Source organism: Balaenoptera musculus, chromosome 2 (assembly GCF_009873245.2).
Source record: "Balaenoptera musculus isolate JJ_BM4_2016_0621 chromosome 2, mBalMus1.pri.v3, whole genome shotgun sequence".
Lineage (NCBI taxonomy): Eukaryota > Metazoa > Chordata > Mammalia > Artiodactyla > Balaenopteridae > Balaenoptera > Balaenoptera musculus.
Genome location: NC_045786.1, coordinates 161,899,515 through 161,925,488, shown reverse-complemented (window position 1 = coordinate 161,925,488; position 25,974 = coordinate 161,899,515). Strand labels below are relative to the sequence as shown.

The window sequence follows — 25,974 nt, the reverse complement described above, 5'->3', positions numbered from 1 at the left end:
GTGTACCGGACCCTGGACTGAAGGAGTCTTCTTAGGAACCTCCTGGGTTAGGCTCTGTCTGTCCCCATTTTACAGATGAGGACAAAGCTTGGAGAGGTCAAAGGACTTGCTTGATGCTGCTGCCTGCTGAGTAACGGAACGAAGATTTGCTTGTGCTCTTAATCACTGTAATATGCCCTTCTCACTTCTTATAACAGCATGGATGTCCTGAGAGTAGGAACCAGGCATGCTTTTGCATCCCCACAATGCCTGCCATAAACCTAAGTAAGGCATGTTCACTCTGCCTGGAAGTGTTCTTGGTAAACCAGTTGCACAATTATATAGCTTTTCCCTGTTCATATGAATTGGTTTGGTTTGGATTGTTACATTTGAGATTTCATTTGATTATCTGCACATAAATGAAAGGAACTATTTACAAAAATGTACAAAAGGAAACTGATGCAGCATTTTATTACATGAAACGGTAGCAGGCATTCCGGATCACAGATTGCTTTGATAGAAACCCTTGTGTTTTGTGTGTTGCCTTTGGAATTATATCACAATAGCGAAAGATTTTGCCAAATCAACTGGAAAAGCAAAAACTGTTTAAAATTGACCAATGAGGTTTCATCACTTTAGCTGGGGTGGGAGTGCTAAGCTGAACTTATGATTGTCTTCTTTACAAGGCAGGATTATGCTTTGATTCACTTGTAAGACCCTTTTGATCAGTTGTTGTGAGTTTAGCATCATCTTTTACCATTTCCAGCTTGTCAGTATTGTCTGCTCATCTTCCCTCCTTGGTTGCAACCTGCTGCTGGAGAAGATCAGGGCCAAGTAGGAATTCAGTGCACTACAGGCTTCGAGTGGCATCTCTTTCTTCCTGCGCTTTCCCTCACCCTGCCTGTCCCTGTTCCTAAGCTGACCCCAGGAGAGGCGGAACAGGCACTAATACTGTTAACCGTAACTTTCCCGCCCCTCCCTCCTGCCTGTCACTCACCTTTCCCTTCCCTCCCCCCAAAAGGACCAAGAATGGTACAATCTGAGGACTGGTTCCTAGTGGCTAAACATGGCTGCTGGACCCTCACGTGACCCCATCTTTCTTCTTCCTCCCCTGCTGTATCCCCCACATCTCCCCCCTCTGTTCTCTTCAGCTGCGACTAAGCCCCAAGAATGCTGACACCACTTTCCCCTCCTTACCTTCACTTCTAACCCAGGCCTTGGGCTGAGCCTCCATCCAGGGCCCCCGCCGTGGTTCTGACCTGCCCGCGGTCCTGTACTGCAGGCTCTTGAGTGTGCGCTAGTCCTCGGAGCTGCTCCTCGCCAATCTGAGACCTGGAGCGAGCTTTCCCTTTGTCTTCTTTCTGTGATGCATCTACCTTCTCCTCCAAACACACCACACTCAATACTCTCTCTCTCCGTCTCCCAGCAAGTGTTATGTCTGAGAGATCTCAGAGCTCTGTGTCCACCTTCCTGGATCCTTTTGCTTTGATCCCGGCTGCCTGCCTTGATTCTCCCGGCTGCCTATCCCGGGATGGAACCAAGTTCTCAGGTCAGGCAGACACCGCTGTGCCTACTTGACCAAAGTGTTTAGACCACCCACATCCATCTTCTGTACACAGTTCCCCAGCCCTGGACCTGTGTCGTTCCAGAGTGCTTTCCTTTTCGTGCTGAAATCGTCCAGGAGAATTTAGCTCATCTGTTTTCAGTTCCCTTTTTCAGGGATGGCAAATCGTTGGTATGTGTGCTATCTCCGTCACCTCCGTATACCCGTGGCCTACACTCTTCTGATGAGACTCAGAATTCTTCTTGGTGTAACACCCCAAGCCAGTTCACTAGCATGTCACACACCATGGGATTGACTTGCTCTCCGTCACATTTGTACCAAACCTTTCCTACTGCTGTGCATTGCAGGTGACCTTGCCTTCTGTTTCATGGACAGGGTCATGGCCTCTGCCTGGGTTTCCTCTTCACCTCCAGAGTTCTGTTTTCCTTCAATTCTGTTTCTAGTTTTTTTCTTTTTTTCTTTTTTCTAGTTCCTCCCCTTTGTTCTTGTCTCATCCCCTTCCCTTCTTCTAAGACCTTTCTCCATCAGTCACTCCCTCTCCTGTTTATAACTAACATCCCTGCCTGCAGATATACTTCAGTCTCCGCAGCCTAGAAAGCTACTCCTCGTACCTAAGTTCCTCTAGGCTGCCCTCCTGTCCTTTTTCTAAGTTTTTATTCTTGCCAGCTACTCAAGACACTCAGCACTCTGCCTGGGACCCTGTCCTTGATGCTTGCTCCTCCCCAGCTTTTGTGACACCGTGCCAACCCAGTGCCAATGACGGCAGTTCCCATTCATTAAACACCTGCTAGTATTACCTTGCTGAATTGATGCAGTGATCTACACATCAGCTGTTATGCATACCTATTCTACAGGTAAAGCTGAGCACCTTTATTGCTAACCTCAAGCCAAACTGGACTTAGACTTCTCAATCATTTTATCATTTGGTTAAAGAAGAAAAGTCGTAGGAAATTAACAAGTAATCAACATTTTAATTTGATGGCAGTCACTTTGCTGGTACTTGTTAATGCACAGATGTTTTTGTTACACCTCAAAATTGTGTTTTTTGATTTAAGAATACTGCTGTCTAATAATAATAGTAGAGTAGACAAAACTTAAAGTTAAAATGTCTAAACACACTTAGCTTTAAGTATCATTCAAGAGTCATGTTAAAGAACATGGATAGAAACAACAATAAAAGTTATAAAATGCTTTTCTTAACCCAAGTCTTCTTATTGTTAAGGTTCCTGGTAATCCATTCATGATTTCAAATGGAAATCTTCTCTGCCTTGGAGATGGCATATCAAGGCTCTCATCCAAGGAGAGGAGGGGACAGTAGAAGAGGCTTATTCTTGTTTCCCTTTTTGCAGAAATTTAACTGTCTTTGCTGGAGAGAGAATATTCAATGGATATATGAGTGAAAGAATGAATGAGTAAATAAATGAGCAAAGGAATAGAATGAAGTTCAAAGTTCATATGTTGAAATTGTGTGTTAAATTGGGTAGGGCAGCTGCTGGTCCTTAATTTTATCTAGGTTGTTGCAAATTATCTTCTTTACTGGACTTTCATTTGCAGATTTAGAGTCAGAGGCTTTAAAAAGTATGAACTTGACTACCCATTTGTGTAGAGATTTAAACTGCTATCATCGTGAAATGATTACAGCAGTTTTAAACTCTTAGCAGAAAGCTTTTAACAGAACTCTGCTGTCAGAGTCAAATTTAATAAATTGGATGGAACCTTCTTTTTCTTTCCCTCTTGTACATTGTCTAGTAGAGAAGTTTCTGTTGGTGACCAAATTTGTTATAGTGTGGTGCCATTTATTCTGCCTGCTACAAACGTGTCATGACAACAAGTGGCTGGATGTACTTTTCAAAGACAACTTGTATCCACAAATTGGTTGTTTGGGGGAAAAAAATTGGACTTAGTTCTTCAGGAATACTTATTTTCACAAATTAATTCATTGTACAGAAATCAGATTTGAACCCCAAGTGTTCAGTTGTGCTCTCTGTACACCATCCATTGCTAGAGGTGGTTCAATTAAACAGGAGGGAAAGATAAATGGCAGTAAATATTCGTGTGTCACATGGCAGCATTCATCTCTAAGTCAGGAATCTTGATAGAAAAAGCTCAAATTTTTAAAAATGTGAAATTACCTCCTCAGTCTTTTTTATTTCCAATTAAATTAATGTCTTATATAGACACTGTAGACTCACATAGTATTCAGTACCATTTAGTTTGCTATCTCTCTCTTAGTTTCTAATTTTCATTGTAGTTCTTAGTCTTTGCTTTTTGAGTATGAGTTTACGGTAGAATAAATCAGATTAGCTTTAGTGGGTAGATTTAGTTTTCTTTAATGACTTACTAAGCAAAATGTACCTTCTTCTTAAGTGAAAAAGCCAAAGTGGATTATTTTTTATTTGACTAACAAGGAAAGGCATTTCTAATTTTATTTAGTGACTGAAATAAATTACTTTAACATAAATTAAATGTGAAATATATGTATGATCCTCTTTTAATGAACAAAGCAGATTGAGAGCCAAGCAAATTTGTAGTTGATCTCTTTAACCAGTTGGTGGTGCTAAAAACTCTGATAAGAAACTAATTGGAAGGCAAAGAGGTTAACCTGGAGGCTTTCTTAATAAATGTTACTTTATTAATTTTTGAAAAATCAGTGCCAAAAATGTGTGCCCAAATTACTGCATCTTCTGAGCTTAGGAACCAAACCAAGTGTCTCTGATGGACAGCAGAATACATTTCTAATAAACTTCTGTGAAGATGTCATTGGCTCCCATAGGGTTCACATATCGGAAATTGCATGTTTGTATAACGCTTGGCTCCATCCTGGAAATAGCCGTTAACCTGCTGACTGGGGAGTGGAAGTGCGGGCCAGAACGTGGGCTCGCACAGTAGATTTAAGAAATATTGTTTTATATTATTACTACTTTTTTTTTTTTTTTTTAACTATTAATGGGCTTTTTAGGGGCTAGGTGTGTTTGTGTAACTTTGTTTCTTAGTGCCCAAGAAGTCCAGTAGAGCAACAGTCTGTTGCTTGAATGTGTCCTGAGATGCAGTCAGAAGAGCACAGAGGCCTTGGAGTCAGGAGCTCAAAGGTCTGAATCTATCGGTCACATCTAACCAAAGTTGTTACTTGTGCTATTCTTGCTTGCGGGATCTTAATTCCCGACCAGGGATTGAGCCCGGGTTCCAGAGGTGAAAGCACCGAGTCCTAACCACTGGACCACCAGGGACTTCCCCTACTTGTGCTATTCTTAAAAATATATACCTTACACAATTATACTTTTAAATTCTGTACTGGCTAAAGCACCTAATTAATAGTGTTTTAGGGTTTTATCATCACACTGAAGCTTTCTTCTAATTTGTTTCAATCTTCCAAACATAGAATATGCTGTGGAAAACTTAATGAAACTATCAATCTTAAAAAGTAAAAAAAAAAAAGCAAAAAACCCAACAAAACGAACAAACAAAAAAACCCATTTTAAACAAATAATCCTAGAACTGATTTTTATAACATAAAGAATATTTAAATTTAAATAATCTTCCTGTTACCTAGATAAGGGCTGCCTATCAATTCAGGAAGGCAGGTTTTGAATATCCCTACATTTTTCATAACTATCACATATCAATTCTCTATAGCTCAGTTTTCCCACCTTGTAAAGCGAGGATCATAACGTCTTTTCCCCAGAGGTGGTGTAAGCTTTAGACGAGGTTCCGGGTGCTTGTTGGGTGTTGTTCTCCCTCCCGTGAGACAGGGACTGTGCCTCCATTACTTCCGAGCCCCCATGGTATCCTGGACTCAGCCAGGGCCTTAGCACAGGAGGTCCTCTCTGTGTCTGATGACGCCTGGTGCTCCACTAGTGAAGAGCTGTTTCTAGTTTGTAAAGTTTCACAACGGTTTTGTAGACTCACAGACTCACAAAACAGACACTCATCTAGTTACACCTGGTTTTCAGATATTTGCCTGTCTATCCTGGGGATATTTATGTGTTGGTCTGAATCTGCCTAAACATGTAAGACTGGGGAAGGGGATATAAGATTTCTGACAGGTGTAGCAAAGGTGTTACTAAGAGTTTGTTCATCCATCCATTTATTTGTTCCACAAAATTTACTGAGCATGACTCTTCCAGAGATGAGGTCCAGGAAAGCTTCACCATGTCTCTGAGAGCTGCAGACTTCAAGGAGCAGGATGCAGGACTTCCCTGGTGGTCCGGTGGTTAAGAATCCGCCTGCCAATGCAGGGGACATGGGTTTGAGCCCTGGTCCGGGAAGATCCCACATGCCGTGGAGCAACTAAGCCCGTGCGCCACAACTACTGAGCCTGCACTCTAGAGCCTGCGAGCCACAACTGCTGAGCCCTCACGCCACAACTGCTGAAGCCTGCGCGCCTAGAGCCCGTGCTCCGCAACAAGAGAAGCCACCGCAATGAGAAGCCCGCACACCACAACGAAGAGTAGCCCCTGCTCACCGCAACTAGAGAAAGCCCGCGAGCAGCAACAAAGGCCCAACGCAGCCTAAAATAAATAAATAAATAATAAAAAATAAATTAATTATAAGAAAAAAAGAAGCGGGACACTTCCCGTTTGGTAGGAATTGATAGGCAGCCCTTATCTAGGTAACAAGAAGATTATTTAAATTTAAATATTGTTTATATTCTATCATAAAAATCAGTTCTAGGATCATCTGTAACAATTTTTTTTTTTTGGCATTTAAAACTCTGATGGTTTCATTAAGTTTTCCAGAGCATATGCTGTGTTTGAAAAATTGAAACAAATCAGAAGAAAGCTTCAATGCAATGGTAATCATAAAACACTATGACTTAGGCACTTTAGCCAGTATAGAATTTAAAAGTATAACTGTGTAAGGTATATATATATTTTTTTTTAGGAATAGCACAACTAATATCTTTGGTTAGATCTGATTAATTCAGACCTTTGAGTTTTCAAGATACAGAATCATGGAAGCAGATGGCGGCAGAGACTTTAAAAATCACATCCACCGTCTCTCGTAACATAGCTAAGAAAATGGAAGCTACCTGAACTTCATGGCTTACCCAAGGTTACATAGACCAGGGTCAAGACTTGGGCCTCCTGACTCCCAATTCAATGCCAAAGCATTAATTTTCCATCCTGACTTCTACAAGATGAGCCATTTTGGGTGTGAATAAAAACAAGTGTATGCTTGTTCAGCCTCAGTAAACTTTCACACAAAACATGGTGTATCATTTCTGCCCAGTTTATCAGAATGAAACCTTGCAGTTTCATTCGGGAGGCAGTTAACTAAGGTGCCCCTACATACGTTTCAGAGCAGAGCAGCGGGAGGGAGCCCACGCCAGGTACGCAACATGCAGTTCTCAGCCAGAGCAGATGAGTGCCAGGACCATACCTGACAGAGGCAGGCAGGGTTTCCATTCGCCGTCTGCCTTGCCTGTGTCTGGTTTCCTGCGAGACGAATGGCATTCTATGCCTCAGGTGTATTAGTAATTTCTGAGTTTGTTCCCAACTCAAGATGACCTCATTGTTCTGTGCTTCTTTTCCATAATTATACAGTAACAGGAAAATAAACCGGCTCTGCATACAGCCCACAGCAGAAATCTTGTGCTCTTTATGTAAGTTTGATTTATAGACGTGTACCGCAGAGCGGAGTGACTATGAAACATTCATCTTCCCATTGCTAGTTGCCATGGAAATCGAGTACACAGAGCAGTGTCATTCCAGTCCTGGTGATGCCTGCAGTAGTTTATTCCTTTGTTGTTCTCGTTTCTTAAGCAACTGCCCAGTATTCTTTCATCATGACAATTAATCATGCACACACGTTTTTGTCTTTCATCTCAAATAGAAAGTACTAAAAACGTATGATAAAATTCGGGAGAATTTAAATATTCTGTGGGTTTAAATATGCATTTGTGATTTTTCCCCCTCAGTCCCATTGGAAAAATAGGTCATATTTTTTAAAAAGCACATGTTAATGTACAGAGATCTCAATAAAGACAGCAATACAGAAACTTGAGGAGAAAGCATTACTACGCTAAGGAAATCTTAAGGAACTTCAGATTCGCAGGTCTCCCAGTGTTTGGCGCTAAGTCTGCATTTTGGGTAATGCCAACCCCAAAAAAGCCACTGAGCTAGATGTTATCAACTCTCCTTTTGGTTTGTTTTGTTAGTTTCTGTAGGGGTTTGAGCAACCTACATACTTATTGGAGAGGTGTGGTAGATATTAGAGTAGGGACCCTTTTTTCTTTAAAGGCTAATAAAGTTCAAGAATTTTTTTTACAGATTAAGTAAAGGGAATTCTAGTTAGTCTTCCTCATTTTTTTTTTTTAAAGAAACCATTTTAGGGGCTTCCCTGGTGGCGCAGTGGTTGAGAATCTGCCTGCCAATGCAGGGGACACGGGTTCGAGCCCTGGTCTGGGAAGATCCCACATGCCGCGGAGCAACTGGGCCCGTGAGCCACAATTACTGAGCCTGCGCTTCTGGAGCCTGTGCTCCGCAACAAGAGAGGCCGCGATAGTGAGAGGCCCGCGCACCGCGATGAAGAGAGGCCCCCGCTCGCCGCAACTAGAGAAAGTCCTCGCACAGAAACGAAGACCCAACACAGCCATAAATAAATAAATAAACAAATACTTTAAAAAAAAAAAAAAAAAAAGGGGCTTCCCTGGTGGCGCAGTGGTTAAGAATCTGCCTGCCAATGCAGGACACACGGGTTCGAGCCCTGGTCTGGGAAGATCCCACATGCCGCGGAGCAACTAAGCCCGTGAGCCACAACTACTGAGCCTGCGCATCTGGAGCCTGTGCTCCGAAACAGGAGAGGCCGCGACAGTGAGAGGCCCGCGCACCGCGATGAAGAGTGGCCCCCGCTCGCCGCAACTGGAGAAAGCCCTCGCACAGAAACGAAGACCCAACACAGCCAAAAATTAAAAAAATAATAAATAAAAAAAAAAAAAAAAAAAAAAAAAAAAAAACCATTTTACCCAGTTTAACCTAGCAGAGTTCATAGTACACACCATGCCCACCATTAATAAGTGCTTGTTGATTATCCACCTTCTTTTATTGGGTTTTATTTTTTATTGGTTAAGAGAGCTTGTCCGGGAATAACTCTGTGTGGATCTAAATCCCTGCTCCCTTGCTTGTTGGCTGTGAGACCTCTGAAAAGTATCAATATCTTAACTTGCCTTGGTTTCCTATCTGTAGAGTGAACAGCTGTAAAATTAAGAAAATCAGGGCTGATTGGGGGCTTCACAGGGATAATTCATGCCACGGGCCTAGTTCTGTGCCTGCCATGGGATAAATGCTCAGACAGGGGGTGCTGTTCTGGTGGTGGTGGTGGTTATCCCTGCGAGGATTACAGTACTGCTCGTAGGACTCGGGCTATTCCAGGGAGGATGCCACACCCAGCCCGGGGCTCTGTCCCCAGCATCCAAGTTCACAGATAATTGCCAATGCTTCGTTTGACTTGGGCCGAAGGGACTGGGTCCATCTCAGCACTTTGGATACTAGCATGGTAGCCTAGAGGCATTTACAGTGGTCTTTTGATCTGCAAATGGAGAAGAGAAGGCCGCTGCCCGTGGGCTTGTTTCTCATAACCGGCTGTGTGTGGGGTACGTGGAGGGCATGGAGAGGGAGTGAGCTGCCTGTTCATGGCTTGCTGGGGGAAGGTTCCAGCGTTTGTCTACCGAGCCTGCCTCTCCGCCCCACACTCCCCGTGTCATCCAGCAATGGCTGCAGCCTCCCTCCCGCCTTCCTGGAACTGAAGTTTTCCAAACTGGTAGCAGAAGCATTCTTTGTTGAAATTCACTCTCCTTGGCAGTCCTCCAGGGCACACGGCAATGCCTATTTATATGATTCAGCTTTTGTTTGGTTAGCCTTGTATTTTGTCCCTTTTGCTTTGTGCAGTTCTTTCTCCCCACCCCCCAAATTTTTCATCTTTAAATCCCTTGGACTTCATTTCTATTTATTTTACTAGCTGGCTTCATAATGTTGCTAAAAGTTGTTTGCGTTAAGCTATCACAAAATGAATAGCCTTAGATTAATTTGTCTTTCCCCCGCCCCCCCCCCCAGCCTGATCCATAGCATGTGAACTAGGTGCACTTTTCTTAATGATTAAAACAAAATGGTCTTTATGGTTTCCCCTTTGCCACATTCAAATATTATACCACAGCGTTCCCGGTTCTCTTTATTTACCTCTTTGTTTTTCCCTGGCTGCTTATTAGCAGGCTCATGCCAGTTCCAAAGAGATAGCAGTTTAACTTTTCTGAATATTGTGTTTTCCCCTTCACTGTCATTCTTCCTGCTTCTCCCCACGTGATAAAAACTCTGGAGTCAGACTCTCATGTCTTCTATGAGAAGCTCTCAACACCCAAGGTGACCTGGGCACTCAAGGGACCCCTGTATTTCTGTGACTGCATTGGACACACTGTGTATAGCTCTCAAATCAGTGACTGCAATTTAGACCCTCCCTACATATTTGATAACGTTTCCAAATCCTCCTGGGCCCCTGCTTGGCTTCAAGGTTCTCACCTCACACTTAGTGAGCACCGTGCACTCTTGTCTTCTCTTTGCACCCTGATCTCTAGAGGAGGTGCCTCTGTCCTGTGCTCTTTCTTTGTTTCGGAAACAAATATTTGTTGGCATCTACTGCATTGCAGGCACTGGGAATATATAAAAGTAAACAAGACAGGCACCGCCCTGCCTTCTAGGAGCTTATTGTCTAGTTGGGGAGATAGGTGGTCAGAATCCAAGGTGGTTAATCCTGAAAGATGACTACAGAGCACTGTGGGAATACACAGGAAGGCTGCTGACTGCAGGCTGGGGAGGGGGCACGGAGGCTGACTTCAGAGGGAGTGGTGGCTGATGGGAGACCTGGAGGGTGGAAATAGCCAGGCAGAGGGAGAGAGAACGTGTTCTAGGCAGAGTGTATCCGCAGAGGTCAGCAGGGGAGCCTGGCCCTTTGAATAACTAAGGGTTGTTAACTATAGCTAGTCTGCTGTTGAATATACTCATTTTTGTTTGCCTGGGTGGGTGGGGCCAGAAGGGTAAATGCAGAGTGATGAGACTGGAAAGGTACGCAGGGCCTGGGTCATGAATGGCCTTGTAAGTCGCTGAGAAGTTTGAACTTGATCCTAAGGACAACAGGAAGCCATTGAAATGTTTTAAGTAGGGAAGCAACAGGATCGGATTTGTGGTTTACCTGGTGTCTCCTATCACAGCGTGAGGAATAACCTCTATCTGGGTTGATCCCAGCGACCCCCACCCCGGTGCAAACTCACCTTCTTAACCCCACAATGTGAGTCCAGCTCAGCACATCCAGCTTCTTACATTTTCCTGATTAACACAAAGGCTTGTCCCGGACTCTCGCTTCCCTTTTCTAGCTTCCTGTCTTGATGATCAGGACTCCACCTTCTCCCAGCTCCTGGCTGATTCTTGCTCTGAGATGACTGTGTCACCTGGAATGTCTGCTGGAGTCCCCATACTACCATTGCCCAGAGAGTCCATTGCTTTGCCTACCAGCGTGGATTCCCCCAGGATTTGGGGATCTAGCCTGAGTTCATTGGGTTCCTTTGACCCCTGAAATTCATTGCAGCTCGTACGATTGGCACTTCCTGCCCGGCCCCTGAAGAATTCTTCTAGCCCTTTTTCCCACCAGCAGTTGAATATTCCAGATATTCCACACTGATCCCCTTCCCACCCCCATATAGGACAATAAATGTGGGGAGATGTATTGAAATAAGATGAGTTGAACTAGCCAGTAAACTTTGGGAAAGTTATTTAATGTCTCTGTGCCTCAGTTTCCTTACCTGTAAATAACAGATATTAAGAGAACCAACACCATAGAGTTGTTTGAAGGATCAAATGAGTGGATGCATGAAAAACACTCTGCTTGTCCCATAGTAGGCACTCACTGTTTATTAATGATTTTATGAAAGTGTCTAGACTGTCAGAGAGAAAGAAGCAGGAGAACATAAAAGGATTTTGACTTCAGGGATAATTTACCCCAGGCAAATGAGATTAATCTTGAAAGGGCCACGCCTCTTCACAATGGGTAATCGACAGATGACAGTAATAATACTACACCCTTCCCAGTCTGGGTAGTGACCAACCTGGCTTCCTTTCAAACCTGAGGTTTTATTGTCCGTTGATTTTGTTCCAGAAATTCTCTGAATTTTCATGAAATTAAATTAGCTTTGCATTTCATAAATTATGCTTTATTCCAAAAGACAGTCACGATGTTTGCCTCAGCTTTGCATCAGTAGTTTGGGCCTCCTAGGACCTGCCTTTCGTCCTTAATAATAGTGATAATAACAGCTACCAGTTGATAAGGCAGGAGAAGACAACTCTCCCTATATATTGGTTTATTCCACAAATACTTGCTGAATACCATGTGCAAGACACTGAGAAGGGTACTTTCAGGGCTACAGGAACAAATCAGACAGGGACAGTCTTTCACAGAGTGACTGTAAGTAGAAAATGGTACCTACTGTAGAAGAACAAAGAGGCGAGAGGATTTAATTCCAGCCAGGGTAATCGAGGAACTTAGCAACTGAGTTAGGATTTGAAGAATCCCTGGAAGGAAAGCATCCAGGAGAGAGAAGAGCATGGACGAAGAGTGGGTGGAAGAGAGTAGGAGATGGAACAGGGAAGGTAAGTAGACCTGAGGGTGTGATGACACACAGAGTGCTTACTGGACACCAAGCCCCATTCTAAATGCTTTGCTTGTCTTAACTGTGACCCTCACAGCAACCCCGCAAGGTGGCTACTCTTATTACCCGTATTTTACAGATGAGGAAACGGAGACACAGAGCGGCCAAGTAACTTGGCTAAGATCACAGTAACTGATAGAATTTGGTTTTGACTCAGACATTCTGACTCCAGATTGGAAACACAAATAGGCATACACATCATGCGAGGGAGAATCTTCGCCTTTCTTTCCCTTTTACATCTCTCCCCATGTGCTTTTGAATCTCTTTATCAGTCAGATCTACTACAATTTATAATTTTGAAGGAATTTTAGTTAAGGGCCTTTTCCAGTTCAATTTCAGTAGAATAAAGATCTGGACAGCATATAAATTTTCGCAGTCAAAAATAGAGCTATATAATCTATGGCTATAAGCCTTTTCATGGACCTAAGGCTGTGGATATATGAAAACACTTAAGCTAAATTGTACACCCTTTTTATAAAATTCCCTGATTTCTGACAATTTGGTCATAAAATCTTTTGATAAAAATATCAAAAACCTCATGGGATTTCCCTGGAGGCGCAGTGGTTAAGAATCTGCCTGCCAGTGCAGGGGACACGGCTTCGAGCCCTGGGCCGGGAAGATCCCACACGCTGCGGAGCAACTAAGCCCATGCGCCACAACTACTGAGCCTGTGCTCTAGAGCCCGTGAGTCACAACTACTGAGCCCGCGTGCCACAACTACTGAAGCCCGTGCACCTAGAGCCCATGCTCTGCAACAAGACAAGCCACTGCAATGAGAAACCTGCGCACCGCAGCGAAGAGTAGCCCCTGCTCGCCGCAACTAGAGAAAGCCCGCACACGGCAACAAAGACCCAACGAAGCCAAAAATAAACAAATAACTAAATTTATTTTTTTTAAAAATCAAAAACCTCATACTGCAATACTATAAAATGTGGGTGCATTAATGGCAAAAAAAATAAAAAAATCTGTATTTTAGCCTGTCATGACCTGTTTAAACATCATAATGAGAAACATTTATGGCTTAAATAATTGAAGTCCCTGTTTCTCAGGATCCGTATACTCATCTCACCCTTTTGTTAGATCTTCAAACTAATCACAAAACTGACTGGCTTGAGCTTCTCCGTAACTCTTTTCTTCTCCATCGTGGGGTGGTGGGATGTGCCCAGGGCTGTTGGTTAGTTGTTCAGGCTCGGATCTCATGTTATGGGGAGTTGACTTAGGCAAGTCTGTTAACCTCCCTGGACCTCAGTTTCTTCTCCTAAAGGACTTCTAGCTTTAAATACCTTGATTCTCTGTTTCCATACCTTTTGTTTACTTACTCTTTAAAGAAAATTATGATTAATAGCGCAGTGAACTAATCGCCAGAAATGAAGAAAAGGGCAAGCAAATAATTTGCTCATCAGTTTCACTGATCATCATCAATTTCATCATGAATTTCATCAATCACCATCATCAGTTTCACTCAGCATTATTTAACAAATATTTATTAAGCACCTACCATGTACATGATAAATATTTGTGTTTCACTGCCCAGCATTGCTAATAATTACAATGTTAAATTCTCAGATTTACTTGGAATTTACCTTCTCTCAGTTTCCCCATTGCTAATGTACCCTTCATGGCTACATTATTACTCTAGAATCTTATTCTCTTTAATCTTATTTTCTTATACCCCGAACAAACAAAGCAAAGCAGAAAACTTTCATCTCAAAGGGATCCTTAATATGTTGCAAATTATTATTAAATCATGCACAGCATTTTTCTTTCCATGTTTTCAATGTAAAGAAGCCGCATGAACCTACTGCTTCATAGGGAAAACCATAGCCGTCAGATGTTCACATCTAACCCAGCTGGATCAGCTGACATACTAGGTCTAATGGTTTGCGGTGATGGATTTGTCCTAGACCTGGAGCCTTCTGCGGGTTGTAAATTGCTCAGGCTCTAATGCTGTGGAAAATTTACAAGGACTGCAATTAGAATAGAGTGTTTTGACTTATCTCAGTTGTATTGGGAAGAAAAACAAAAAAGAAAAAAACCCTGATAAGAGGTGTATCAGATAGTCATAAGTTCATGTGACAAAAAAGAGTTATTGGGCAATTTGTCAAATAAGATGGATAATAACGATGGCCAAAATATCTGTCATTTTTCGAGTGCTTTAGTGAGCGCTGGGCATTGCCATTATTTCATTCAGTCCTCACAGTCACCCATTATTATTCCTATTTTACAGATGAGAAAACTGAGCTTAGAGAGGTTAAATAATGTTCCCAAAGTCACACAGTTAACGCATAGCTGAAAATGTTTCAAGTTGCTTGTCACCTTCCGTTCATCATATCAAATCAAAAGTCATTATCCTTGTCCTCAGGTCAGCCCTTTCTTTCTATTTCTGTCAGTGATACCACGATTTTCTTAGATTCATTCTCACAGCCATTGATTTTTCCTTTTCTGTTCTTGCTCTAAATCCATTCAGTCACCAAGTCCCTTTGCTTGTTCAGTGTCTTTGTGCTGTCAGCCCTCTTCCCATTACCCTTGTCCAGGGGTCTAGGCCTTACATCTAAGTGTAGAGGCTAAAGGCCAGAATTTCTTTTTTTATTGAAGTATAGTTGATTTACAATATTATATAAGTTTCAGGTGTACAGCATAGTGATTCAGTATTTTTGCAGATCATACTCCATTATAAATTATTACAAGATAATTGCTATAATTCCCTGTGCTATGCAACATATCCTTATTGTTTTCCTATTTTATACATAGTAGTTTGTATCTATTAATCCCATACCCCAACGTACACTTCTCCTTTTCCCCCTCCCCTATGGTAACCACAAATTTATTTTCTATATCTATAAGCCTGTTTCTGTTTTGCATATATATTCATTTGTATTATTTTTTATATTCCACACATAAGTGATATCCTACAGGATTTGTCTTTCTCTTTCTGACTTATTTCGCTAAGCATAATATTCTCCAGGTCCATCCATGTTGCTGCAAATGGCCAAATTTCATTCTTTTTTTTTTGTGACTGAGTAATATTCCATTGTATATGTGTACCACATCTTCTTTATCCATTCATCTGTTGATGGGCACTTAGGTTGCTTCCATGTCTTGGCTGTTGTAAATAGTGCTGCTATGAACATCAGGTTACATGTATCTTTTTGCATTAGTTTTTTCATTTTTTCCAAGTATATACCCAGGAGTGGAATTGTTGGATCTTATGGTAATTCTATTTTTAGCTTTTTGAGGCACCTCCATACTGTTTTCCATAGGGGCTACATAATTTACATTCCCACCAGCAGTGCACTAGGGTTCTGTTTTCTCCACATCCTCACCAGCATTTGTAAGAACAAACTCTTAACTCAGTATTCACATAGGCTGGCTAACCTCTGGCTCCTACTTTCTTCTGTTCTCACTTCCTTCGCGATGAACTAGTTCCCTAAACACATGTTGCTGTTTTTCTGTGTGGCCCCCGTTGTGCATGATAGCTCCTTTCTGGGATGTCCCCTCCCCTGCTCCCTGCTCTATGAGCCCTGCTCCTCCCTCAGGTTGAGGTCGGGTTCCTCCTCTGTCATGTGTTCTGATCAGTCCATTCCTCAGTGAGTATCCGCCTCTTCCCAGCGCTTGTTATGGTAGCTTCCCAACCTCTCATTTTGCTCTTAAGTGTGTGCTACCTGCCTTATATTGCTCTTCCTGTGTGTGATCTGTCTCTCACAGGTGCTCAGGGGCAGAGATTAGACCCCTCACGATCGTCAGAACATTGCTGTACACCCCAAGGTGCAAGTTTCCATGTCCCTTGTGCATGCATGAGGATAGCAATTTTTATGGTCCCTATAGCACATCTCTCACATCGAACTCAGTGAGTTAACAGATCTCTCATTAATCCACCAAAGCCGTATTATTCAGAGACCCGGTTCACTGGAAAATGGCCACGTGCATTCACAGATTGCGGTGGTCGGTTGTTTGCAAAAATGGCCACAACCAGCCCTCTCCCCGCCCGCTGTTGGTGCTGGCCTTTGCAAAGGGTCTTGACTCTCCTGCCATCAGGAGGCATTTATTTCTCTCTCTCCGAATTTGAGCTGACCTTGTGACTTACTTTGACCCAAGGACAGAGGAAAAAGTAGCAAATCGTCAAACTTGAGGGTGATCTTGGGATCCCCCACCCCCAAAAGGACTCCATCGGAAGCCATACCTTTTGCCCCATTAGCCCCTGAGTTTTTGTCCTACTGTGTGCAAATAGGAGATGTGGTTTGAAATGCTTCTTTAACCACAGTCTTACTGCATTTTAAAGTTCTGCACTTCAGTAGAAAGGGGTCTTAAAAGTAGATAATAAATTGTGATTATTTACATGCTCTAATACCGTACTTCTGTTTTGTCTCTCCTAATTTCCTGAACATAATCTTGGAGTCTCCCCTCCCCTTCTCCCCTACCCATTATATGGAAATAAGCTCTGTATTTGCCAAATAGCAAGCCAGCTTTTCTTTGACAGTGTATATTTCACTTCTGTGCTGCTGCTGTGTCCCAGTAACATTTTCTTTCATGGAAAATGCCCATTGCTTCCAGGAGTGTATGATTTTTTTTCAAATGCCTGATGTTTTAAAAGTGAAACTTCATTTCAGATAGAATGATCTTTGGTTTTATAAAATGGAATCTTTTTTATGGTTCTGTGGCTGTTCATCATTTTAAAACCTATTAGTTGTAACAGGTCAGCTTGAAAAATGAGGAGTTTTAAATTTCACTTGGAATACCTCACGATAGATTCCGAAACCGTGCCAGTAGAATTATGTTTGAATGATTCTTGAATTTTTTTTTTTAAGGGATGACTTTCTCCTTTAAATGTGTATTCAGTAAAACACAGTTATTCAGATTCTAGTAGACCTGTAAGAGAGCCAGATTCATGCATAACACAGATGAATTCATTGTTCGTGGGCTTTTACTCTCCTAATGATTGACCTAATGTGTTGTATCTCCTTTTTCTGGCTGAGAGAAGGAATGACATTTTATAAGCATTCTATACAGTAATATGTTCATATTGTGTTTCACCTCTTACTGTTTCTCAGACTACAAGAATACCTGCGACATATTGAGATAGCTCATATCATTGCTAGAAAAGTACAATGCAATTTGGATAGAAAATGTAATAGCTGTAGTAACAGAATATAATTAAATTAGTGCTTACTGTAAAAATAGCGGAAGGATTTATTTTTGGTTTTTAATGGATCGGATCAGTGTGATTAAAAATATGTAAAATAATAGCATTCACTTTGCAGTGGGATCGGCTCTCTAATATTCATCCTATTCCATTTTTTTCTACCCTCCCCCATTTTTAAATAAACCCAATATTCAGGATTTTGAATTTGGTAAAATAGGGAATGCATTTGTTACATTCTTTGAAAAAGCCTTGAAATTGAGGGATTTTAAATTGAGCAGGCATATTTTTGTTAATTCATTAAATGGTTACTGAGGACCTACTGTGTTCCTGGTCCCTTTCTGGGTCCCAGGGCCAGAGCCATGAACAAAGCAAACAAGGTCCCTGCTCTCAAGGAGTTCACAGTTAGTAGTAAGAAGGCAGGCAATAACCGCGTAAGCAAACAAGTTAACTTCAGGTAGGGATAGCATGCTGTAGGGAAAGTAAAACAGAAGAAATGAAAGAATGACTGACAAGGGGGTGGTTTTGATGGAGAGGTAAGGGAAGGCCTTTTGGGAGGGTCACCTTGGAATAAGACCTAGATGGTGAAAAGCTGATTGCCGTTTGGGAGAAGAGCTGCCCAGAAAGAGGGAAAGCAGTTAAAAAGGCTCTGATGTGGGGATAAGCCTGGCAGGATTGAGAAACTGAAAGAAAACCAGAGTGGCTGGATTGCAGTGAGCAAGAGGCAAGATCTGCAGTGAAATTTGAAAGGTGGAGGGGGGCAAGATGATGGATTATTCACGGATGCTGCCCCATATGATACGGTATTATTTTATTCTCTGTGCTGTGTTGTATCATACCATATCTCAGCATATTGTATAAATACATATTTATGTTTCTATACCTTGTAAGCAGGGAGATGAAGGGTTAAAGAAAGATGTTTGAGTCCTCAAGATGTGTAGGTTTTCTGAGCATTCCCAGTATACAAAGTCATGCTTGTGGGCTGTAGTATCCTTTCCTGGATCCTCACCATCTTCGCATGTTTCTTTCTAATTATCAGTTAAATTCAGTTCAATAGATATTTTCTGAATCCATGCTGGGCACAAGAAACTGATGAGTCTACTGGGCAGTTATAGACTGATGCAGCAGAAAATGTGATAGGCTTTCATTGGAAAGCAACTTCCCTGCATTGTATCTGTTATTTCAGTCGGTGGTCAGCTACCTTTTCTAACATCTTATTTATCCCTAGGTTGCAAATCATAACGTGTATTAAGGACCGAATATCTAGTCTAAATGTCAGTGATTTGTAATGTTAACATAGTCTTCATTTGTTCCTCTTCATTGGAGACACAAGACAAGAAAAAATGATTTTGAGGCCTGCGTGTGCATCAGGCTAAAAAGAATTTATCATTTAAATACCTTTCTTCTGGAGGAAATAAGTTGTTAAAAATTAACAATTTAATAAAATATATATGAAAGTTTAAAATATATATATTCTTTTAAATGAAGCAACACAGATTTGCAGACTCTGTTCTATTATTATGGTGATGATTCAGAGTGTCTGATTTAGCCTAGGGAATCAGGAAATAATACAGATTATCTCCTTTCTGTGCATCTTCAGACCATATGTAGTCATAATATACTGACTGAAAATTTCCACTGAATTAAACTTTCTAGTGATTTATAAGACATTGAGATGCATTACTAACAGCAGTTATTGAATCTTCCTTTAGAGATAATTAATAAAAAGATTTTTTTAAAGGCAATAGTTTAGGTTTCATTCTAGCAAAAGTAAGTTCTAGAAGCCTTTCAGTGGTTTGCTGCTAGTAATTCCACTCCTTGGATTCTTGTTTTGCTTTATCCTTTCTAACTCTCGCTGATTCTGTGGTTTAATAGATTTTCCTCCTGTTTAGAATAACACTGTAGAAGCCAGCACTACATTTAGTATCCATCTCCAGGCATGGACAATCCCTCTTCCCACTGGCTTGGTTCCAGGGGGTCTGGAAAAGAGCTGGCCAGGCTTGACTAACAGGGCAGGTCACTTCAGGCAGTTCTCGTAGCTTCTCCTGCTCTGCTGCTTATTCTCTTGTAGATGTACATGTGGTATGTAAGTGTGTGCGTGCGTGTGTGTGTGTGTGTGTGTGTATTTGAAATATTTGAGGCTGAAAAAAATATGTATGTTCCTCCCAGATTGAGAAACAAAACATTCCATTGCAAACATGATTGAGAAGCCCACTGGGTCACCCTGCCTGGTTGCATTTCCCTTCCTCTGCCCCAGAGATAACCACTATCCTGAATTTTTAAAATCATTCATGTATGTCTTTATATTTTATGATATGGATTCATGTATTTTAAATAATACATAGTATTGTTTTATCTTTCAAGCTTACATAAATGCACATTGCCTTTTCTCTTATTATATTTTAAAGACTTAGCCCCCTTGATACTGGCATCTTTCAATTATTTTCCCTGCTGTATAGTATTCTGTTGAAGCCTGAGGAGGTACAATAACTAGCACCCTCTCTTGCCATCTAGAATAAATTGAGAAATAGATGCAAGCGTTAGAGAGTGGTAGATAAAAATATCAGCTTTATTTGTGAGATAGCTCTGTTGGAGGGACAGGCTTGCTAGTATGCAGCCAGGATTAAATAGAAGGTGTACCCTTCTAATCACAGGCTGTGCAGTTAGCCTGGGGCTCCCCACCTGAGCTCTGTCCGCATAGCACTGGGGAGCAGAGCACTGTGTATGCCCCACACAGTCAGGTGCCTCTTACAGAGAAAAGAAGAAGGGGACACCAATTGTTTCTCTAGGAGGAATGAGTGAGGAGGTGGAGAGAGGCTGGGAATGTTACTCCAAAAGAGGTCCCTCTGCATGGAAGTAGACAGGGAGAAGCAAGTTTTCCCCGGAACATTTTTTTCTATTATATAAGTGTCCCATAATTTATATATCCTGTTCTCCTGTTGATAGACTCATTTGTTATTATCACAGATGTGCTACAATGTCTCCTCGTCCCCATGTGGCAGCTATCCTGTGGAGCACATGTACCTAGGAGTGGAATGGCAGGATCAGAGCCATGCTGATCTGTAACCCGACTTGCTCCCTAAGTGGTCTTTCACGTTCTCTCTTATCAGTGCATCAGAATTCCTTTCTATCCATATCCTCATCAACACTTGTTATCAAACTCTGTAGTTTTTCCCAAGCTGATGAGTGTGAAATAGCACTTTATTATCATTTTAATCTCCCTGATTACTAGTAAAGTTCAGCATCATGTCTGCTAGCCATTTGGGTTTCCTGTTCTGTCAATTGCCTATTTATATTATTGGCCCATGTATTAATATTGAGTTGTCTCTTTTATGTTAATCTATAGGGGTTCTTTGTATATTCTCAGTACTAATCCTTTTTCATTTATGAGTCATAAAAAATCTTTACCTGTTTGTGGCTTGTATTTTCATTTTTTTATTAGGGTATCTTTAGACATATATCTGGGATATCAAAGGACTTTCTCTTTTATAGACTTTGACATGTCCAAAGTCTAAAATTATATAGAGAATGTGGGTAGTGTCACTTGAGCATACTAATAGGGTCTTGTGTTTTCTGCCTGTTGAAGTATTTACATTGTCTTTAAACAACTGCTGATCTTTCCTATTTTATATTAGGCTGTTTGAACACTGTTTCTGCAAGATTTATGTTACTCTTCAGATTCTTTGACATTATAGAATTTAATGCTTCATGTTTAAATCTTAATACTTAAATTATGATTTTTTTTTTCCCTCAGTGTAGTTAATAGGCTATACCATAAAACACCTCTGATCTACCAAAAAGCAAATTCATCTACCACTTGGAAACTCTATGTGTGGAAAACAACTTTTTCTTTTAACTAATCCTATAGTAGTGCTGTATTAATGCTTCATTCTCTCCTCAGAGCTTGTGGACATTGTTATTATCCAAAGGCACTTGAGTCTGGATTAAATATCATGCTACTTATATAAGGAAATTACATCACGATTTTGCTAATTCTTGATAAGAATAGTTTCTTATAGGGTTATAGACACCAGTAAAAAGATTCTTAAAGAGCACTTGGTACAGTCTCTTATTTTACACATGCGAGTTTAAATAATCCACCCAAGGTTGCACACCGAGATGGGCGTAAAATCAAGGTTAAGAACAAGGTCTCTCAGCCACAGTGTAGTGTGCTCTCCATTGCAGTGGTGTCTTAGTCCATTTGGGCTGCTGTAATAGAAGACCATAGACTGGGTGGCTTAAACAACGGAAATTTATTTCTCATAGTTCAGGAGGCTGGGCAGTCCAAGATCTAGGTGCTGGTAGATTCATGTCTGGTGAGGGCCTGCTTCCTAGTTCACAGACAGCCGTCTTCTCATTGTGTCCTGACATGGTGGAAGAGGCAAGGGAGCTCTCTGGGGTCCCATTTATAAGGACACTAATCCCAATCATGAGGGCTCCACCCTCATGACCTAATCACCTCCCAAAGTCCCCACCTCCTAATACCATCACCTTGCAGGTTAGGTTTCAACATAAGAATTTTGGGAGAATACAAACATTCAGTCTGTAGTATATATGTTATAGAATTATGGCTTTACTGTCTATTTTTATATAAAGTTGGTGTGTATTTTTACAGCTAGATTTCCTTGACTGATAGGTTTCAGTGCATTTGGCTTTTTTGTTGCTGGCATCTTTTTAGTTACTTAGCATCAAAAGAACTGTTTATCATACTTCCTTAAATTAGTTTTATGGAAGTAATGTACACTGTTTTCCTTCCTTGTTTAACTAGTGTTTACATGCTAGTCTTTCCAGCAGGTTGTATAAATAAGCTAAGTGTTACGATAAATTATTCCAAAGTGGCATATTTACTCAGTGCCAAAATATTATAATACCAAATGATATTTCCAAATCATTTGTATTAATTTACACTCCAGTCATCAGAATGTGAGAGAGTCTGTTGACCTGTATCTTCTTCAAGACTTGGTATTGTCAGACTTCTTAATCTTTTCTAGTGGAGTGGACATAATAACTCATCATGGGCCTGATTTGTATTCCCTGATTAATAATGTTTCATCTATCATATCTCTTCATGTTTGTTATATATCTGTATATTGTCTATCTGTATATTGTAAATATGTCTGTCATTTTTACCCATTTTTCTTCTGCTGCATTTTCTGTTGATTTGAACCTGTTCTTTATACATGTTCTTGGGGCAAATATTTTGTCAGGTAACAAATGTCTTCTTCCAGTTTGTTGCTCATCTTTCCACTTCCTTCAGGTATCTTTTTTGAAATATAAATCAAATTTAATTTGTTTGAATTTATAAATTTTTTTGTAGTAGAGTGATTGTGTCTTATTTAAGAAACCCCTTCTTATCTCAAGGTCAGAGAAATACTCGTATTTTCTTCATAATTTTTAAAGTTTTGCTCTTGTAAATTAAGTCCTTAATTCTTCTAGAGTTGATTTTTTAGTATGGCATAGAGTGTGTGGGAACCTAATTTCACTTTTTTTCCATATGGATAACCAATATTTTCAGCTCTTTTTATTGACTGCCCTCTTTTCTCTACAGCTCTGCCATTCTGCCTTTGTTTATGAATTTTCTATTCTGTTTCTTTGGTGACTTAACCTATCCCTGCACCAATACCACATTGTCCTTATAAAATCTTAATATCTGTAGGGCTACTCTCCCTCTTTACTTCTCTTCTGCAACAGTGTATTGGTTATGTCGAGCCTTTTGTTTTAAATTCCAGAACTGGCTTATTGAGAGGCAAAAACCCTGTTCACATTTTAATTAACATTGCATTGAGTCTGCAGATTTTCTGGAGAATTGACATCTTAATGATATTGCCTACCTATCCATGATTATGGTATATTTTCCATTTAATTAAGTATTCTTTAAAGCCTTTCAGAAAATTTTTATAATTTTCTACACCATCACACTACCAGTATCATCATCATAATGATTACGGTTGTCACTTTCTGAAGCACTCCTAACGGTTTCCTGTGTGCCAGGCCTCATTCTGTTACTTTGTATTCAGTCTTCCTAACAACCGTATGAGGTAGTCCTAGTAATATGGGATATTTCACACAGGAAACTGAGGCACCTAGAGGTTAATTGACTTGCCCAAGATCCTACAACTAGTAAATGGCAGAGGCAGGTTTCTAAACCAAGTTGCCTGGGTATAGAGTTTGTGCTTTTAATCACTACTCTATATTGCAAATAGGTTTTTCTCTTTTTGTGTTGGATTTATTCCTACATATTTTATAGTTTTTTATTAAGGTATAATTGACATATAATGTTGTATAAGTTGTACAATGTGTTGATTTGATACATTTATATATTGCAATATGATCACTGCCTTAGTGTTAGCTAACACCTCTCTCAGGTAACATAATGATCATTTCTTTTTTGTGGTGAAAACAATTAAGATTTAGTCTCTTAGCAATTTTGGAGTTTATAATATGGTATTTTATAGTTTTGTTGGTATTAAAATGGTAGCTTTTGAAAATTGTTTTTTAATTACTTACAGAAACAATTAAATAGAAATGTAATTTATTTTTGTATATCAATCTTATATCTAGTAACCTTGTTAAATTTATCTGTAGATTTTTAAAGGTGTTTCTAAGAAGATTATGATACCAGTAGAAAATAGTAACATCTTCTTTCTTCCTTTCCAATCCTATGCCTTTAATTTCTTTTTCTGGACTTAACTACACTGGCTAGTACTTCCAGTGTTGGTAATATCTTGTTCCCAGACTCAGGGAGAAAGACTTCAACATTTTATCACTTACTTTGATCATAGCTATAGATGTTTTATAATTATATCCTGTGTCAGATTAAAGAAGTTCCTCCCTAGTCTAGCACAAGAGTTTCTGTCAAGAATGGGCATTAAATTTTATTACATACTTTTTCTCTATCGAGGAGATGATATTGGTTTTTTACTTTAATCTGTTAATGTGCTGAATGGCTTATATATATGTGTGTATTTGTGTGTGTGTGTGTATGTAAATGTAAACACAATTTGGTCATGCTATTTTTTTTTATACACAGTTGGATTCAGTTTGCTAATATTTTACTTAAGATATTTGTGTGTGTGTGTGTGTGTGTACTATCAGTACAAGACCATGTTAGAACAAGTTCACAGGTTGAAATTTTTGTACCCACTCAAGGTTTGCTCAGATTCAGGGTACCAGTCTACATGAGGGCAATCAATAGCCATAACCTTTCAGAGATAGCTTATCATTTTTTCTTTTATTTTTCGTTTACTTCTTTGCTCAAGGCAACTTCCATCTTACCCTTTGGGTATCAGCTTAACGTGGGAAAGTTATCCTATGAGATGATCCATGTTGGGCAAGCCCTGGATCTTGACTCCTGGTCTCTTTTCCCATGAAGCCACGAAACCAAAGCTCAAGTTCAGATATGGACCGACACCCCAAGGCAAAAGTGGCCTTGGGATGCTGAGTTTCCACTAACCTCTTTGGATTCAAGCTACCTCAAGAATATGGCCTGTCCCCACTATCTTTTTAACTCAGTGCCTTTGAGGTAGTTTTGTTCTAGTATCTTATTTACCATTTTTGTTTTTTTCAGTGGGGGAATTGGTCTGACTATCCGAAAATAGAAATTCACATGAATTATTAAATACTTTTCTCTCAGGCTTTTCTTTCTAAATTCTCTTTTCCAGATATTGATTTTTTAAACAGAACATTAGATTTATTGGGCAGAGCATTGGATTTATTAAGTTTTGGGGAAGACTAACCGCTTACTTGTAAGAGATGATGAAAATATGTAAAATTAGTGATACATTCCTACAGTTTAGTGATTCTGGCACTTTAGTTATGCTGTATCTTCTATTGCTATTTGAAGGATGTACCCAAGTATTTCTGACCACTTATTGTTCTTGTCTTGAATGTCATTTAGAAAGGTGTAACAGCTAAATATTTATTTTCACGTGACATGAAAGCATATTATCAGGAAATAGCGGTATAATTGAATGAACATGCCATTGAATCTCAACTTGATTTTTTCATCCATTATTTATGAAAAGAAACAATACAATGTTTTCTATTTTCATCAAGGTGTTATATATAAAAGTCTCTTTTCTTGAACTTGACTTCCAGATTTATTAAAATGCGTTTTTTACTATACTTATACCTAGTGTAAAATAATTGCTAATAATAATCTATGTCTGAGTGTGTTGATGGGGCCCCAGGACCACCACCAGCTTTGATGATTTGCTGGAAGGACTCAGCATGTAACTGTACTTTCAGCTGCGATTTGTTACAGTGAAAGGATATGAAGCAAAATTAGCAAAGGGAAAGGCACACGGGGCTCAGTCTAGGGGAAACCAGGTGCAAGCTTCCGAGGGTCTGCTCTCAGTGAAGTCACACAGGATGTGCTTAAAAGTTGTGACATCATGTGTGAAATGTTGCCACCCAAGGAAGCTCATTAGAGAGTCAGCACCCAGAATTTTTATTGTGGGATGATCACGTAGGCATTCTCTGCCTGGCATGTACCTAAATTCCAGACTCCCAGAAGGAAAGCAGGGGTTCAGCATAAACCATATTGTTGCACAAAGAGTTTTCAGCACAGTGATCCACTCTTATGACTTAATGTTGGTGGGAGGC

The 25,974-nt window shown here is 40.4% G+C and overlaps 1 protein-coding gene across 20 annotated transcripts in view; it reads left to right on the top strand.

The window, feature by feature from the left end:
• The window catches only part of EFCAB11 (EF-hand calcium binding domain 11), a 180,261-nt gene that overhangs the window by 34,470 nt on the left and 119,817 nt on the right, over positions 1-25,974 (top strand). Inside the window, exon 6 of one of the 20 annotated variants that reach the window (XM_036841343.1) lies at positions 24,629-25,002. The exons of 18 other annotated variants lie outside the window; for them this stretch is intronic. In XM_036841343.1, coding sequence (XP_036697238.1) covers positions 24,629-24,740 — 112 coding nt within the window. In that variant the 3' untranslated portion in view covers positions 24,741-25,002. Of the gene's footprint in view, positions 1-5,667; positions 5,774-24,628; positions 25,003-25,974 lie in introns of those variants that run through there. One more of the 20 variants, XM_036841348.1, reaches the window with a different exon arrangement.